Genomic DNA, 17,711 nt, shown 5'->3' with positions numbered 1-17,711 from the left:
AAAAACAGGCAAACTCATGCACTTTTATACCTTTCAGGCAGCCAGCTGCTGCCTCTGATTGGCTCTAAGCAGAGCAATCCGATTGGCCCTTGCAGAGCAATCCGAGAAATCCGATTGGCCCTTAAGCAGAGCAATCCGATTGGCCCTAAGCAGAGCAATTGGATTGGCTCTAGCGGAGCGATCAGGTTCCTTTGATTGATTAGTTCCGTGTTTGGCGGAAGCCTTCATTTGCATCAGTATACCAATGCTCACAGACATGACACTTCCTTTGACCAGTCCTGTTTTACATCCCAACCTGCCAAGCTTTTTCCCAGTTCCTTGGTCCCGACAGTATCACAGTCTGCTTCTCTACCTGCATCCGCCTAGACTAGACCCGATTGGAGCTCGCCCATCAAACTTAACACTTTGCCTCAGTTCTTACAGCTGATTCACAGGTTACAAAGCTCATGTGGCCACCACGATGTAAGGTTTGGGAATTTCCTTTTCAGCACTCCTGAATGAGATCGGGCCTGTAGAAAAGAGCAAGAGTCCAGTAGCACCTTAAGGACTAATGAAATTTGCAGCAGGGTATGAGCTTTGGAGAGTTTGTTAGCCCTTAAGGTACTACTGGCTCTTTTCTACATTGACCGACAGACTATCGCAGATTCCCCTCTAGATCAGGACTGTGGTGTGTGGGGTAAAAGGTCCATATGCCTATGAGTACTGGGGCAAAAAAAAAATGGCTTCCCAGCGACATTTAAAGTCCGGAAAACAGCGCATGTGTGAAAGAGGGTTATGCATCTTCTCTCTCTGTGGTCTAGTCCCAGTCTGAATTGATGGGGTTCCTAGTGGGAAACTTCAGTGCCACCTAATTGAAATCTCTTTTAATAGCCATTAGGACTTGTAGCCATTTGTGAATCGGCCACTACTTCGCTCCTGTTTTTGCCAACTCGGGTGAGAAAGACCCTGACCCTGCAGAGATCTGGATTTCCTAAGTAGTGTATGGCTAGAGGCAAACAAAGTGGCTGGTGGCTGGAGTGACATGCATAAGATTCGACTTAAGGGGGGGGGGGAGATTCCATGAAGGTTCTTTGCTCCCGCATTAGGCCAGTCAGCCCATGGACACAAAATTGTACTGGCCTTTTGCTACCAGTGCAAAAGTCATCAAGATTGTTCTTTGTTGCTGGATGACTTGGGCAGCCATTTTGATATTTTTAGGGAGCCAGCTGGCTTGTGCCCAGCCAAAAAGGCACTTAGGATTTAGGGGCCTATATGGGGGAGAAGCGATGTTGGCTGAAGCCCCTAAGCTTGTGGGGTTGGTGGCAGTGGTTCTCGGGTGGCTGAGTAAGCTGAGCTGGAATTATGGGGGTCGGACTTCTCTGTGCATTTTGTTGTCTGTGGTATTGGGGCCAAGCTAGACATGATGGCATCTTTTCGGCTGGCACGTGGACACTGCCGCCATTTTAAAGTAATTTAAAAATGCCATGAGATTTGAACGATATGATGCTGTTGTTCCCTCTTTGACTTTCCAAGTGCCAAAGCAGCTCTGAGCGTGCGCATGTGTGTTGTCAAATGACTTCAAAATGGTGGTGGTGTCCTCTTGCCAGCCATGGGGATGTGGTCCTGTCTCGTCATGAGAGCAAACCTGGGTCACAGCTGCCATTTGGGTCCTGCCTGTTCAGAAGGATGCTGTACTGCTGCTAAGGTAACTACGTTGTATATCTGCTGTAGGCAAGAGCCCTTCATACATTGTCCTTGAAACTATCTGTTAATAATTATTGATTGTCGTCTTGGCATAAAATAAGTGGACCCCTCTGGTCTGACATAAAATAAGTGGATCTTTCAGGCCTGGCATGACCTAGACCTGAGAGGGTTCTTTCTCTTTGTGTGGTGGATGTTTCTTGGCTGCATGGATGTGCAAATGGATGTGCAGAGAAGATGCCCTCTCACCCTGTCTTGAATGTACGGTTGGTCTTTTTCTGTTGAGCAATTGTCAGTTTTCTCCATTTCCCCCCTGGAGTTTCCTTCATGGTCTCCCAGAATCTTCCTTTAACCGCAACAAATGAGGTCTCAGGGGCTTCAAACCAGCAGACTGCTCTCGGATTATCTATTGCACTGGGCCTTTGTCATTCCTTCACATCTGGAAGCAGTTCTTTTTTGTACTGCCATCTTGCTCAGATGATGCTAACGGCATAAATGCAGAGGAGGACCTCTAGTTTGTAGCTCCTAGTCTGCATCCCATGGTGTCTCGGTGTTCAAGACTGACGAACAAAGGTGGAGTCCAGTGGCACCCTTCAGACCCACAAAGTTTTATCCAAGTTATGAGCTTTCGTGTGCCTGTGTCCTTCTTCAGACACAGTGACACACAATTTCCTCAAGCATTGCATATAGGTAGAGAGTGGGCAATACATTAACATACAACGTAATGACGATTTTTAACAGATTCCAGGATCCAACAGAAATACATCAGAAATAACAAGCTGGGTTTATAAGGCTAACATTTGTTTGGGTTAAATTCCAGGGAGAAAATATTGAAAAAAGAGAGTGTTGAAAACAGGAACCATCAAAACTTAGAGGTGCCAACTCCAGGTTGGGAAACTGCTGGAGATTTGGGACTGGAGCCTGGGGAGGACAGGGACCTCAAAAATTTTATTTCCAAGTGTCATATTTCTAGGTGGAAGTGCGCTATTTCTCTCACACACATCCCCAACTATGGGCCACATGGGGTGTGAGTCTGGGCTGAGATTGTACCCATCGAAGACAGATGTGTTACCATCTCCCCCCCCCCAGTGGATTAGTCTGCTGATGGCAGGTGAATTTGTTAAGTAAACTGGGTGTAAGCATTTGTGGTATTTGGTGGTTTTCTGGGGTGGTGAAGGTTTTTGATATCGTAAGCCACTGAGTCCTGCATTGAATCCTGCATTGAGACAGCCCAAATGAATAAACTGCTTTCTATGTACAGGGCACACCTGATGTGTAGCTGTGTGCCAAGCCATGGCAAGGCCGTCTTAGTTGCTAGCTGTACCTCAGCCAAGCGGCCCCTCTAGTGTGGGTCACGGGGCCCCTCATGCCTTCCTGTCCCGGGCTGTTTTAACACCCCAAGCCACCCCTGAACATACGTTTGCGAACCACTTGTTACTCTTTTTCTTGAAACAATTGTTGACAAGTCTGTACAAGGCCAGGACTTGTTTGGAATTCATGATCAGACGTGAAGCCTTGGAAAGCCATCAAGCTATACTGTAACTTCATCTCTCTTAACAACAGTTGTTTCGCTTGTACCTTTCCATCCTCTCTCTGTTTATTCTTCCTGATTAATATCAGAGTACTGCTGATCCTCAAGTATTTATTGTCCGTGATTGCCAAAGGGCAAGGGATAGATGGTTTTTTGAAAGCCCACAATTCCTGGAACACCTGCGGCTGTTTTCGTCACCTCTTACTTCCCGGTGAGATAAGAACTGTGTACACAAGAAGGCTGGTCTACCTGGATGCCTAATGGTGGGCTTTGGAAATGTGAGGACAAGTCACCGATTGGAGATTAAGCTATTTCAGATTAGGCAAGACCCTGGCTTTATAAAAATAGACTTTCTGATTAAAAAGAAGACAACTTGCTTGCTCTCTTGTTCCAGGGTAGAGTGCATAAAAAGAAAATAGTGGTGATTTGTTAAGTTTTAGTCACTGTGAAAATGAAAGAGCTAGGCTGGAGAAGCCCATAGCTTGCTCTGATGAAGGTCCGTGTAGAGGCCAATATGTAGTTGTATCCCCCAAGCTGTGTGGGAACTGAAGACAGATGTTGGGCTGGATCTAGGCAGCTTAGTGCTGCTGCTCTTATTAGACCTGACAGCAACATTTGAAACAGTCAACCACTAACTCCTGACCCACCGCCTCATCAACATAGGAGTTAGAGGCACAGCCTTGAAATGGCTATATTCTCTCTACTACCTAGGGTGGTAGTAGAGACATCTGTCCCAACAAAGGACCCTCAATCACCAGTAAATTCATACCCACAGAGCAAAGAGCCCTGCGGGGGACATAAAGGAGTCTCAAAGAGGCTTACAATCACCTGCCTTTCCTCTCCCCGCAACGGACACCCTGGGAGGGAGGTGAGGCTGCCGTGAGAACTGGGACTGGCCTACAGTCTACAGTCACCCAGCTGGCTGCATATGGAGAAGCGGGGAATGAAACTGGGTTCTGCAGATTAGAAGCCACCACTCTTAACTTCTACACCAAGTTGGAGCATGCTGCCACCAGTGGGAAGGATACGTCGGAGGCAATCTTTAATGGGTGGGCATGCTATCTTGTGAGCAAACCGAGGCCAGCCCAAAACATTTGTGCTAGGAACTGTCTCCATTGACGACTGCAGTCTGTCCACACATCTTGCTGTACCGACGAAGTCAATGAAAGTGTATCGGTTGGTTGCATTCATTCTAGTATCTCTATGTGCAAAGAGGGGCTACCTTCTGGATATGGTACCTTTGGATATGGTTAGAATTGCATTTTTTGGAAACCAGAATTGTTTTTCCCCTCATTTCTTCCATTGCTCATGTTTCATATGCATGGCCATGAATATGGATTATGAAATGATTCGCTCTTAGATCCTTCATTGACATGGAGATGGATGATATTAAGCTCACTGGTTTAAAAAGTAGAGCAAATAGAATTTTGTTTTTTCCTCAGAGGGAGCAGTTTATCACCCGGGTGAAGTGTAAAGAAAATAAATGGCAGCTGCTACAAAGCTCTTGAGCCCAGGAACCTCTGTTTGGAATTATATCTTTTGTTCAAAATCTGATTGCGGTCAAAAAGGAAGGATAGTAAAACATTCTGCACTTTCAATAACTCCACATCAAAGTTGTAATTTTAACCACGTAGGAGTCAGAAAACTGAGGAAATCACAAGCTGATTTTAAGGCTTATTGTAAAAGGTTTTTGCATATACACAATGAAATAAAGAATTAATATATTAATGTAATAATGGTTGAAATATTTGCAAATGCCAGGTTATATACAAGGATTACTACTCTGTTTTGAGGTTGTTTTTGTTTTTTTAACCACCCCCCAGGTTTGGAGAGAAATCTCTCTTCTATCATTGTGGCCCCAGCTCACAGATTTAAGTATCCGTGACTATTAGTTATATTGATGTATATAACTAGGTATTTTTTTTACTGGATTAGAAATTTTGTTTAAATGTGTGTAGATCTTATGAAGGGCAGTGCTTTTTCCCTTCTTTATAATGTTTTGTCTTTTCCTCCTGAAGCAAAATGTCTGTCACAATGAGAAAATATTATTGAGCAATTAATTCTAGGTGGAAATTCCAGGTAGTAGCCATGTTACGTAAATGTATGGGTGTGTGTGTATGCATGTGTGAAGTCATTTCTGACTTATGGTGACCCTAATCAATTGATGACCTCCCAAACATCCCGTTGTTAATGGCCTTTCTCAGGGCTTGTCACCTGAGGCCCGTGGCTACCTTTATGGAATCTATATCCATCTCATGGTGGGTCTTCCTTTCTTCCTGCTGCCTTCAGCTTTTCCTAGGTTCACTGTCTTTACAGTGACTTTTCTTCTCATAATGTGACTAAAGTACAATAGCTCAGTTTAGTCATGTTAGCTTCTAGAGCATGGGTAGTCAACCTGTGGTCCTCCAGATGTTCATGGACTACAATTCCCATGAGCCCTTGCCAGCATTTGCTGGCAGGGGCTCATGGGAATTGTAGTCCACAAACATCTAGAGGACCACAGGTTGACTACCCCTGTTCTAGAGCAGGGATTCCCAACCAGGTCCTGGGGACACCTGGGGGTCCGCAGGAGCTCTAGAGGGGGTCCACAGCCTTTCCCCTCCTGCCTTTATCGCCTCAGCCACAAGCTGGGGAACAGAATGCTTCTATTGCTCCCCTCCCGAGTACCTTGTGGTTTGTGTGCCTGGGAGGCGGGAGAGCCTACGTGCCCTCTCCTCTTAAACTGCCTCCTGTCTCTCCTCCGTCAGGCCTCCTCAAGCCTGTCAACACAGGTGGTGTCACTTCCGGTAACATGGCACTTCTGGGCAGGGGGAAAGCGTGGTCAGCTGACATCACTTCCAGGGCTCCTCAAAGCTTGGAAAATCATTTCAGGGGCCCCTCCACAGAAAAAGACTGTTCTGTTCTGGAGTGAATTTAGGCTTGATTTTATTTGGGAGCTCTTTATTTGTCTTTTTTTTTTTTGCAGTGCATGGTATGTGTAAAACTGTCCTTCGATTCAAATGAGCCAACTTTCTTCATTGACTTAACTTTCACCCCCACCCATACTAATGGGGAATATTGTGCTGTGCTTGATCTCGACCTTGGTCACCAGTGACACATCCTTGAACTGAAGGCTCTTGCCTAGCTCCATCATGGCTGACCTTCCCAGCCTCCATCCCCTTCAGATATCTTGGTTGCAGTTTCCCTTCAAGTTGATCGTGGAGCCAAAGGATAGAAAACCTTGAATGGTGTCCAAGTTAGCATGTAGCGGTAAAGTAAAACCGGAGTCCGCCGATAATATCTAAGAAAATCTAAGAAATAAAATAATATAAAAGACAGAATTGGTGCTCACTGCATCAAAAGCATGAGGAATTCCCCCCTTGGGCAGAAGTAATTTTACACAAAGTTGTGCCGAGGAAGTGTTTGGTTGAAACAGCTAGCCAAAGACAGTCCATTCTTCTATGCCGGGCCACAGCATGCAAGATGGATCTTCTGTAACCAGCTCTTTTTAGACAATTTACTGCAGCCTTTGTCAAATTTTTTTATTGTGGAGAAACCCTTGAGATATTCTTCAGGCTTCAAGAAACCCCAGAAGTGGTGTGATCCTGCAGAATATGGTTGGGAAGCAGAGCTGTGGACACGCCCACCTGAGGCACCTCCCCTTCCCACCCCCTCCAGGCTCAACAGTGGCCATTTTGGGAGGGGGGGGGAAGGTCGACATGACCATATATGGTCCTATCACCCAATAAATGTTTACCAAACTTAAATATATAAAGACATTAACCCCTTCCCATTTGAGAAACTCTTCTAGGGCCGTCAAGAAACCCCAGTGGTTGAGAAAGCCTGATTTACTGCCTCCTGAGCTCACCTCTGAGTATAAATAATTATATTTATATAAATAAATAAGGGATAAAAGAACATCATATCTATGGTGAAGTGAGCTCCGTCTTGCAAAATTTTGTGCTGGAATACAGTTTGTTTTCTAAAAAGCCCCTGGATTCCTGGTTAATAACGTATTCTTGCGAGGGTTCACCTGCGTGTTCTTTAGATGCAAATGTTAGAGAAAGCTGGAAGGCCATGCCTTTGGTATTTTGTACCATAGGAACTGCAGCGCATTTATAAATTATGTTCTAATAAATGCTTAATGTGGAGTGCTGAAAGTTGTTTATGTACACATGAACCAAGCCTTTTGGAGTGGGATCCGTTGTCAGCTTAAGTGTGCTTAACAGGACATACACCAGACTCCCAACCTCTTAGGGTGCGCCAGGGATGGAGCTGCCCTTTGCCGACAGCCACTTCCATTCTTGCTGTTTATTGTCTGAACGGCAAGAGCGCAGCGCTTGGAAGAGCACCAAACTAATAATTGTGTCTGAGTGGATGCATGCTCTTAAGTGACCATGATTACGGCTAAACTCTGGCAATGAGTATGAGTTAAATCTGGAAGGTGAAGGTATTGTTTTTCCCCAGGAGCACAGGAGGAGTGCCCATAAATGGAATCCTTAGACAACTCACAATCTAATTACATTCATAGGAACATCTTGGAGGACCCACATCCAGCCTGTGCCGAGGCAGCTGCATTGGTTGCCGGTTGCAGCCCGGATCTAGTTCAAGGTTTTGGTTTTGACCTTCAAGGCCTATCTGAGGGACTGTCTGTTGCCCTGTGCCCCTTGCAGAGCCCTACGCTCTGTGGGTACCAATCAGTTGGTCGTTCCCAGCCCTAGAGAAGCTCAACTAGCCTTAACCAGGGCCAGGGCCTTTTCAATCCTGGCCCCTACCTGATGGAATGAGCTCCCGGAAGAGTTATGGCCCTGCGGGAGCTTTCTGTGTTCCGTAGGGTCTGAAAGAAGGAGCTCTTCTGCCAGGTTTAGGGTTGAGGCTGGGGTCTGAGCGGAAGATCTGATTGCCCCCCCCCCCGGTACTAAGCAGTGGTATACCAGTGGCATCTATGGCAAGGGTTATGGCTCTCTTCTCAGCATTTCCCCTATTAGTTCGATGTCGTTATGGGGAAGGTGGGTAGTAGTTATACCGCCATTTCTTCATTTTATTTTATTTTATTTTATTTTATTTTATTTTATTTTATTTTATTTTATTTTATTTTATTTTATTTTATTTTATTTTATTTTATTTTATTTTATTTTATTTTATTATTTTATTTTATTTTATTTTATTTTATTTTATTTTATTTTATTTTATTTTATTTTATTTTATTTTATTTTATTTTATTTTATTTTATTTTATTTTATTTTATTTTATTTTATTTTATTATTTTATTTTATTTTATTTTATTTTATTTTATTTTATGTTGGAACTTTTACGTCTTGTCTGATGCTTTAATGGGGTTTTATTGGGTTTTACGTTTTTGGACTGGCTGTAACCCACCATGAACCGGTCCCGGGAGTGGTAGGAAATAATAATAATAATAATAATAATATGAAATTGCTAACACTGACAAATCTTGCTGTGTTGGGTGTCTAATTTTGCTTTACAGTGAGCATGGGCCTGGGGAAGGGAAGGGGATCAGGCTTCCTTGCAGATCAAAGTTTGAGTCCAGTATCACCTTTAAGACCAACAGGATGGTATTCAAGGTGTAAACTTTTGTGTGTGTGCACACTTCCTTAGGCGCAACTGTGCAGTTGTTAGATGTTAAACTCCCTCCTCCTCAATCTTTTTCTTAAGCAAAAGTTGTCTTTTATGTTAACTCACCACCACCACCACCAGGTCGCAAAGCAGTTGTGTGGAAAAGACGGAATCTGTTCATGCAGAGAAAGCAGTGATTGGAGACCAGGCTTTCTTTGGAATTGTATATCTGTAGCAACTGCACAGTTTTTGGAGATTGTTGGCCTGTATGCAAGCACGCCAACCAATTAGTAGTTCCCTGCCCTCCAAAAGTGGGATTGGCCTCAACCTGGGCCAGGGCCTTCTCAGCCCGGTCCCTGATTTGTATTTTAAAGCTTAGTGTAAACTGCCATGAGCCAGCCGGACTGGGAGTGGCAGTCAACAAATCTAATAATAAATTATATAAAAATGAATAATAATAAGAGCGGTGGCCTCAAACTTCTAGGTACTGTTTCAATTCCTTCCCATGCACCAATTGAAAGGTGGGAACTGAAAAAGTATCTAAAAGTAAACCCCCCCCCCGATGAAATGGAATGCATAATGCATAAGGGCCGTGCAGCCATTAAAGATTCTTTTCAGTTTGGAGAGAGAAAGAGAATAGAATTTAGCTGACTTGGACCCTTCCCTTTTGCACCGTTTGTTTCTTTCACTTTGTTTTGCCTTGCGCAGCTCCCGTTTCTTTCCATCAGGTTGTCAAAAACTGGGAGAGAGCTTTGCGTCCCCTCTTACTCCCCCCCCTCCCGGCCTCTCGCTTTGATTGCACACTTAAGTCTCCTCCTCCCAAAATAGAAAGCTGACTTCAGCCTGTTCGCTGCTTACTCGATTGTGTTTGTTATTTCCACAATTCCTCGCAGGAGATGGGAAATGCGTTGCCGTGGCTCTCAGACTGTCAACGGAAAACGGGAACCCCGGCTAACGACTACTCTGAGAATGCTGCTTTCCGATACCAGGAGACGGTCATCAAATTTCAACCCAGGTAACGCTTTGGCGAGTAAACAGGTCATGTCACTTCTGTTTGATTGTCGACTGGGGCTAAAGTGTCCACCTCCTTCATTACAGCCTGAGCAACTGGAGATCCTTCAGAGATGGAGGCCCTGTGGCTAGGCAAGAAGGGTCCAAGTGAAGAAGCGCAGTTGCCCAACCTGATGGAGCTTACCAGCTTTGTTTTGCTCAACAGCCTCCTTGTTGTGGGCAGTTCTGGGCCTGCAGTGACAATAGAAGGCTTACTGGGGTCCTGGCGGGGTGCCATGCCTCACTAGTGGCATTCAGAACTGCTCAGAAGTTGGGCAGGCCTGCTCCAGTAGCAAGAGGGCCATACCTGCTCTGTGATGAAGGAAAAAAGGATGGTCTGCGCCAAGGCAATTTGGCTGTGCATTAAGAGAAGCATATTCACATGACCTTATATCAGTGACCCTGGACTGAGCCCAGGGGGTTGGATGAGATGGCCTGTACGGCCTCTTCCAACTCTATGATTCTATGATTAGACATATGTAGCTGCGTATGCAGAAGTATCTACCTCAAGGGACTGATGTGTCTTGCTGAAGGACAAATGTTACTGAAGGACAAGCCATGTGCTCGTTCCTGTATTGACAGCTAGCTCCGGTTTCAGTATGGCTTTTCATTCCCCTTTAGATAATCCTTTCTCAGAAAGAGTTAGAGTCAGTCTCTCCTGAGTCTGGTTCATGGTAGGAGGCGAAACGTGTCCAAAGATATGCCTCAAGAATAGATATGCTTCTAGACAGGTTTCTCCAAAGTGATTTCAGTTACTCATGCTTGTAATTAATGGTGCCTGCCTTGCTGATATGTACATTTGCTGGAAATCAGACCAATTTTTCTTTTTGATTTTCACTTTGCAGGACAGATCAGAGTACATTTATTGCACCAAAAGATGCTACTGAACATTTGCAGAGCTTCACTGAGGTAATGCTATCAAGAACTTACAAGTCAGAATCAGAAGCAGGGTTTATTTAATACAGCATTTAACCAGGGCATAATTTATATGCATAGATGAAATCCGTCTGAAACTCTGGAGGAGTTTCAGGCTCTTGATATTTTGATGGGTGAAAGGAAAACCCTGCTCAAGGTAGACAAGTCTTGGCTAAATTGAGAGGAAGAGATTGACTACATAATATAGAGGTCAGGAAATGAAACTACAAAGAGAACCAGGGATTGTGACTGGACAAGATAAAGTGTAAGGCACTTTGAGACTCCTTTGGGTAGAGAAAGATAAAGGTAAAGGTATCCCCTGTGCAAGCACCGAGTCATGTCTGACCCTTGGGGTGACGCCCTCTAGCGTTTTCATGGCAGACTCAATACGGGGTGGTTTGCCAGTGCCTTCCCCAGTCATTACCGTTTACCCCCCAGCAAGCTGGGTGCTCATTTTACCGACCTCGGAAGGATGGAAGGCTGAGTCAACTTGAGCCGGCTGCTGGGATCGAACTCCCAGCCTCATGGGCAAAGCTGTCAGACGGCTGCCTTACCACTCTGCGCCACAAGAGGTTCTTTGGGTAGAGAAAAGCAGGGTACAAAAAACGGCTCTTCTTCTGCAGCCAAAAATGCTACCTGAAGTGATGTTGGAGGCAAAGAACACCCCCCCCCCACACACACACACACACACACATGCATGAAGAACAATTGGATGTTTGCCATTTGGCTATAAGAGTCATGTGGAGTAAATTGTTTAGGGCTGCCAGCACCTTCAGAATTCTGACCCTCAGGGAGTGAGGTTGTGCAGAACCTTAAAGGCATTCTTAAGCATGTCAGGTAGAAGGTCTGTTTCACAAAATCTATCTTTATTTCATTGCATACACAGAGTTTCCCTTCACTGACACAGTGAAGATTCTTATGCTGTGTTAGTGCATCTTTCAAGAACCTTTTAAAAAATCTGCACTGCCAATAATTCTCTAATTGTATTATTATTGTTGTTGTTATTATTGTTATTGTTATTGTTGTTGTTGTTGTTGTTATTATTATTATTATTATTATTATTATTATTATTATTATTATTATTATTATTATTACCCACTGCTGGGTAGCTGGCTCATGGCGGGTTACAATGCCAATTAACCCCATTAAAATCCACATTATAAAATTTAAAATTAAAAAAACAGCACAACAAGATGACGGTAAATACTAGCCCTCCCACCATGGAACAGTTACCAACCAGGGCGCTAGAGGGTACGACAGTTAGTCACATCCTTGCTAGAACCAGCGTGACATCAGATCTTTCTGGGGGCGCCCGTCTGCTCTTCCTCTAGTTCTGGCCTCAACTTTAAACCTGGTGGAAGAGCTCCAATTTGCAGGCCCGGCGGAACGCTGAAAGCTCCTACAAGGCCCGGAGCTCCTCCAGGAGCTCATTCTACCAGGTAGGGGCCAGGACTGAAAAGGCCCTGGCCCTTGTCGAATATATCCCACCCAGTTCTGCCCACGTTCTAAAATACTTGGTGGGTGTCTAGAGTTCATGGGTACCATGTTGAAATGGGAGAATTTCCGGCGGGGCCAAAAGAGGCAGTGGTTTGTTGAAAAAGCCATCTCTAGACCCACGAGGGCCCGACAACTACTGACCCATTTCGCATCTAGCATTCCTGGGAAAAATGGTTGAAAGGGCTGTCGCGGACCAAATATCAGCATTCCTGAAAGAAGCTTCAGTCCTAGACCTATCCCAATCAGGTTTTCAGCCTGACAATGGAGTAGAAACAGCGCTAGTTGTCCTGACGCATGAACCTCATTGCCAGTTGGACTGAGGTGGACTGAGCTTTTACTATTAGACCTCTCATCAGCATTTGAAACAGTTGACCACAAGCTTCTAGCTAACTGCCTCACCGATGCAGGAATATGGGGGACAGCCCTTCAGTGCCTGATCTCCTTTCTCCAGGGCCACTGACAGAGTGCAGCATTAGGAGAGAGATCTTCAAGCCTCCAACAACTGACATGCAGAGTCCCACAAGGAGTGGTCCTCTCTCCAATCCTATTGGACATCTTCATGCGCCCTCTTGCCTATTGAACATCTTCATGCACCCTCTTGGTATGGAAGTTCGGGCTGAGATGTCACCAATATGCAGATGACACCCAGCTCTTCCTCCTGATGGATGACCGCCCTGATTCTTCCCCAGAAGCATTAGCCAGCTGCTTGGAAGCACTGACAAGGTGGCTCAAACAGAGTCATCTGAAGCTTAATCCTTCAAAGATGGAGGTCCTATGCCTAGGCAGGAAGGGTCCAAGTGAGAAAGTGCGTTTGCCCAACCTGGATGGTGTGCTGCTTTCAGCAGCTTGCTCCGCCTGGAACCTGGCCGTGATCCTAGATGCTTCCCTCTCAATGGAGGCTCTGGTCACAAGAGTAGCGTGGTTGGCATTCTGCCACCTTCACCAAGCCAAACTACTAGTGCCCTACTTGGCCTCGGAACACTTAGCCGCAGTGATCCACACAATGGTCACCTCTAGGCTAGACATCTGCAATTCGCTCTACGCAGGCCTACCCTTATCCTTGATCTGATAACTACAGCTGGTCCAGAATGCAGTGGCTGGTGTCCTTGCATCAGTACCATGGAGGTCGCACATCAAGCCCAGTCAGCAAGAATTGCACTGGTTACCAGTTGAATTCTGGATCAGGCTTAAGGTTTTGGTAATTCCTTCATGGCCATATGTGGCCTGGGCCCAGTGTACTTGAGGGACTGCCATTCTGCCTGTGTCCCTCAAAGAGCTCTGTGCTCCACCACCTCCAACCAGCTAGTGATCCCTGGCCTCAAGGAAGTCCGCTTGACCTCAACCAGGGCCAGAGCCTTCTCTGTCCTGTCCCCTACCTGGTGGAACAAGCTCCCTGAGGAGATCAGGGCCCTAATGGAACTAAAACAGTTCTGCAGGGCCTGCAAAAGAAAGCTCCTCTACCAGAAAGCTCCTCTGGTCGAGGTTGACTGAAGCTAAACAACGCCAACTGGGCCCTTGAACCTCCCTCCCTTGAACCCATATGCTGACCAACCATGGGTCTGTTAGATTGTTTACTGTTTAGTGTTTGAATGTTATTTTCTCTGTTTATTGCTATTATTATTACTGTTACCTTTATTCAATATAGTCACAAAGTTCGCTGTACTGTTCTTTGTTTTAATTTCATGTGAACTGCCCTGAGCCTTAGGGGAGGGAGGTATATAAATGGAATGAACGAACGGATGATGCAGACCCCTGGTTTGGAGCATGCTTTTGGTTGTACCTTCAGTCCCTGCAATAACGTCCATTCTAAATAAAGACAGCTGAACTGTGAAAACATATTTGTAATCTCCCAAAAATCTATGCTGGGAGAAAGAAATCCAAACTGCACTGAGGCATTCTATGCCAAGAAAAGCAATATAGGTATTACAGCATGCCCAAATTAGCATACAGTTGTTTATTTCACATTTTGCTTGTGTTATTGGGGCAGGTGCAGCGATCTCCTGGATCTAGAAAATGGCCCTTTAACTTCTGGTGGTCATGTATAGCCGTAGTCTCTAGCCTGTGTTTGCTACCTCAGGGCCTGGAGATGTCCTTTCTTTTAAATAAATTGGAAGAAGAAGAGAGTACCGTTGAGTTCCGTGTGACTCTTGATGACCCTGTCCATGGGCGTTCCAGGCGGGAGAGCAGCAGAGGTAGTTCACTGTCACCTTCCTCAGTGAAGGAACCCTGGTCTTCCCATCTAAGTGCTGACCTCAGCAAATTCTGCCTCGCTCCCAAGCCCCAATGAGTTCAGACCATTCTTCTAATTAAACTTGATGTTTGTGTAGTGTGGCTGTGGAGCAACCCCCCCCCCCCTTGTAGTCACGCCTGTGTGCTCAGTATCGGTTTGTAAGCATTTGAACTGAATGAAGCATCGCAGACAAAATATAAGTCACGGCGAAGCCCTTGAAAAGAGTACAGCTGCTACCATAGCAGTGCAAGGAATCCCTTTGGATAAGATTCTGACACACATGGGAGCATCTCCTAGCTCTTCCTAATTCAGTGCCTTCCATTAGAATTCAGTTTACAACTGACTGTCTTTTCTGGTTCAGTAGCTTTTTTATTTAGATCCACCATTCCCATTCCGGTGGTTGTTTTATCGAGATCGGTCGTCAAAGCTCCAAAACCTTGTTGCTTTAAATAAGTTGCTTCCTGGTTGGAAATAGCATATAGCCTGGGGGCACATTTTTTAATTATTTTTTTAATTTATTTATCATATCTCTATACCGCCCTCCCCGGAGGCTCAGGGCGGTTTGACATTCTGGAATGGTATGCTGGGCACAGCACAAAATGGCTGCCTCAAAATGGCCATTGGGGGAGGTGGAGCTAGCCACAAAATGACTGCTAAGGCTTACTAGCAGTTGTACTATGAAGATCTTTTTGCTGGGCAACCTTTCCCCAGCCCCAACCACAGTCCAAAAATACTTGGCAGGTACCAGGAAAGGTGCTGGCGGGTGACATGGTTCTCATGGGCACCGTGTTGTTCTATGGCGAAACTCATGCTGCAGATAAGGAAGGTTTGTGAAAAATCCAGGACATTGTGATTCTTTATGCAAATACCCTGACTTTACCAAGAATCTTGTATTTCGTGACGGGGGTGAGTTAGATTAGGCTGTGTAGAGCTAGACATTGTCATTTCAGTGGCTACAGCTTTTGAAGTGCAATATATCATAATACGGACAGGAAATGTGGTAGCTAATTAAATCTAGGTTTGACGGGCGGGTCAATCGATTGTCTGTGATTTGATTGTAATTGACTCTTCCGTGAAGCCAAGAATGCTGGTCTCTAGATGGCATTTAACTTTTTAATGGAATTACAGTTGCATTTGTTATCAATGGAATGGAGGAAGGCTGCTTTGCCCAGTCAGGGATAAATGTGGCCACAAAGCAAAACTTCTAACATCATTTCCGCACTAGAACGCTGGCTCAGCTCCTGTGTGGGAGCACAAATCCGGGGCAGATGAGGTGCATTGGGCCAAATGCTACCCTGTGCAGGAGCAGGAAGAAGCGGAGCAACTTGCCCCAACTCTAACCCCAGCCTGCAGCCCAACTCAAAGGCTCCAGGTGGAAACGGTCATCCAGATCTCGTGCTGTGCCCAGGCAAGAAGCTGCCCATGATCACACATGTTAATTTCATTTTTTACAGTAACAAGTAATTGAGTTTGGTAATTAGGTTTGGTATCAAACTCTTTACAAACACTTGGCTATTAATTAATGACTAACTTCAAAGTCAATTCCTAAGAACAGGCCTTGAAAGGGTCCCCCTCCTCTGGCAGCTTCTGGTGGCTTTGGACCGCAGCTCGCAGCCAGATCAAGTGGGGCGGGCTGGGGCTGGCCAGCTCGTTAGCAGGGCTAGGACAGAGCTCCTTAGCAGGCAGCGGGCTGGGAGGCCGTCGTGAGCAGGCCCAGCCTAGCAGGCCAGGAGGCCCTCATTAGCAGGCCTTCCACCACCCTTTGCCCAGGGCCCTCTCCCCTTACCTGCTGCTGGCTCCAGGCACTAAGGCGCATCTGAGAGCAAACAGGCTAGAGTCCAGGGATGGAGGGCAGGAGCTGCAGGGGCAGGGCCAATCAGGGTGCAGTCAGCTTTGCTGGCTGTGATTGGCCCTATTCCAACTTGGACAGCTGGACACCCCCCAGGCTGTTTCACAGATATATAGTGGAAACATGGATAAGGATATTTGGCCAGTCAATTGACCATTCTTTGAAGCGTAGATACCTTTCTGGAATTACAAAAGTTCTATCTATGTGATGTAATCTATGATAGCAGTTCTCAAACTTTAGCAACTGCAGGACCACGGGTTCATATAGAATATTTCATGGACTCCCCCAATCCCTTTCTATTTATTGAGGTACCGCTTCACTGTGGACAACCCCTTTTTGAAGGACACCTCTCACAGAGACAATACCTCCACACGGCCTGAAAGTAAGATTGCAGAAGTTAGCTGATCTGTAGAGCCATAACTCAGACGTTCTAACTAGTCTTGCCCGTTGATTAGCAGGGAATTTTCCAGTGGAGTTGAGAATTCCTTATTGGTTAATAACTTTTAGCGAGAGGACTTTGGAACGGGGATGGGAAAAGCCTGAGCAAATTTTCCGAGATGTTCGCAAAAATAGAAAAAGTTCAGCACTGTGATGTAGCCAAACTTCTGGTTTTCCATCAGAAATGGCCATTGGCTGTGGTTCTAAATGGATGCAGAGCAACATTTGTCTGTTGCGGAAACAGTGTAAACCAGGTTGCTTGTGTTCTGGAAGTAACACAATGACTGTGTTACTTTATGGAGAAGAGGCACATTTTTTGAGCCTCTGTGATGCTACTCAGCCTATTGATATGCCATGTCTTCGGAGGCATGTTTGAGGTAGCTTTCTAGAACAACAATAACACGGTGCTATTAAAACACAAAACCGCGCCATTAAAACAAGCCACTAAGAACAATCTGAAGTCATTAAAACAGTCCACTAAAAAGCATGCCAGGTCATAAAAGCAGCAGGAAACACACATTGCTTGTGATGATTTAGATGAACCAGGGATAAGAGGGATAAAAGTCCATAGTTAATAGTTTGTGTAAAGAGGAGTTCTTTATCTTGGCACCAAAGAAATGTAAGGTAGGTGCCGGAGAAGTTTTTTGGGGGGAGGGTATCCCAAAGACAAGGCACCATCACCGAAAAAGCCCTGTCGAAGGTTGTTATCCTTCTCACCTCTACAGGAGTAGCATGGAAGAGTAGGGATGCAGAAGATTCTTCAGCACAAGGAAGAATCGATCCTGTATCCAGCTGCTGACAGTAAAGTGGCAACTGCATTTTGGTCCACTGAGCTACATGCCTGCTTCTTCTGGGGGAGCGCAGCCCCCTCCAATACAGGATGACTCCCCGACTCTCAGGCAGCTTTGTCATTGACTCACAACTTCAATTTATTGTCCCTCATCCATTCCATTACCTCCTCCAGG

General features: G+C 45.5%; 1 protein-coding gene across 7 annotated transcripts in view; it reads left to right on the top strand.

Annotated features, from left to right (window-relative positions):
* Positions 1-17,711, top strand: part of FAM13C (family with sequence similarity 13 member C) — an 80,857-nt gene that overhangs the window by 17,534 nt on the left and 45,612 nt on the right. For all 7 annotated transcript variants that reach the window (XM_077350645.1, XM_077350644.1, XM_077350643.1 and 4 more), the window contains 2 exons: positions 9,661-9,782; positions 10,663-10,726. In XM_077350645.1, coding sequence (XP_077206760.1) covers positions 9,661-9,782; positions 10,663-10,726 — 186 coding nt within the window. The remainder of the gene's footprint in view (positions 1-9,660; positions 9,783-10,662; positions 10,727-17,711) is intronic.

Source organism: Paroedura picta, chromosome 8 (assembly GCF_049243985.1).
Source record: "Paroedura picta isolate Pp20150507F chromosome 8, Ppicta_v3.0, whole genome shotgun sequence".
NCBI lineage: Eukaryota > Metazoa > Chordata > Lepidosauria > Squamata > Gekkonidae > Paroedura > Paroedura picta.
The sequence above is the reverse complement of the archived record's forward strand: the minus strand, read 5'-3'. Positions and strand labels throughout refer to the sequence as shown.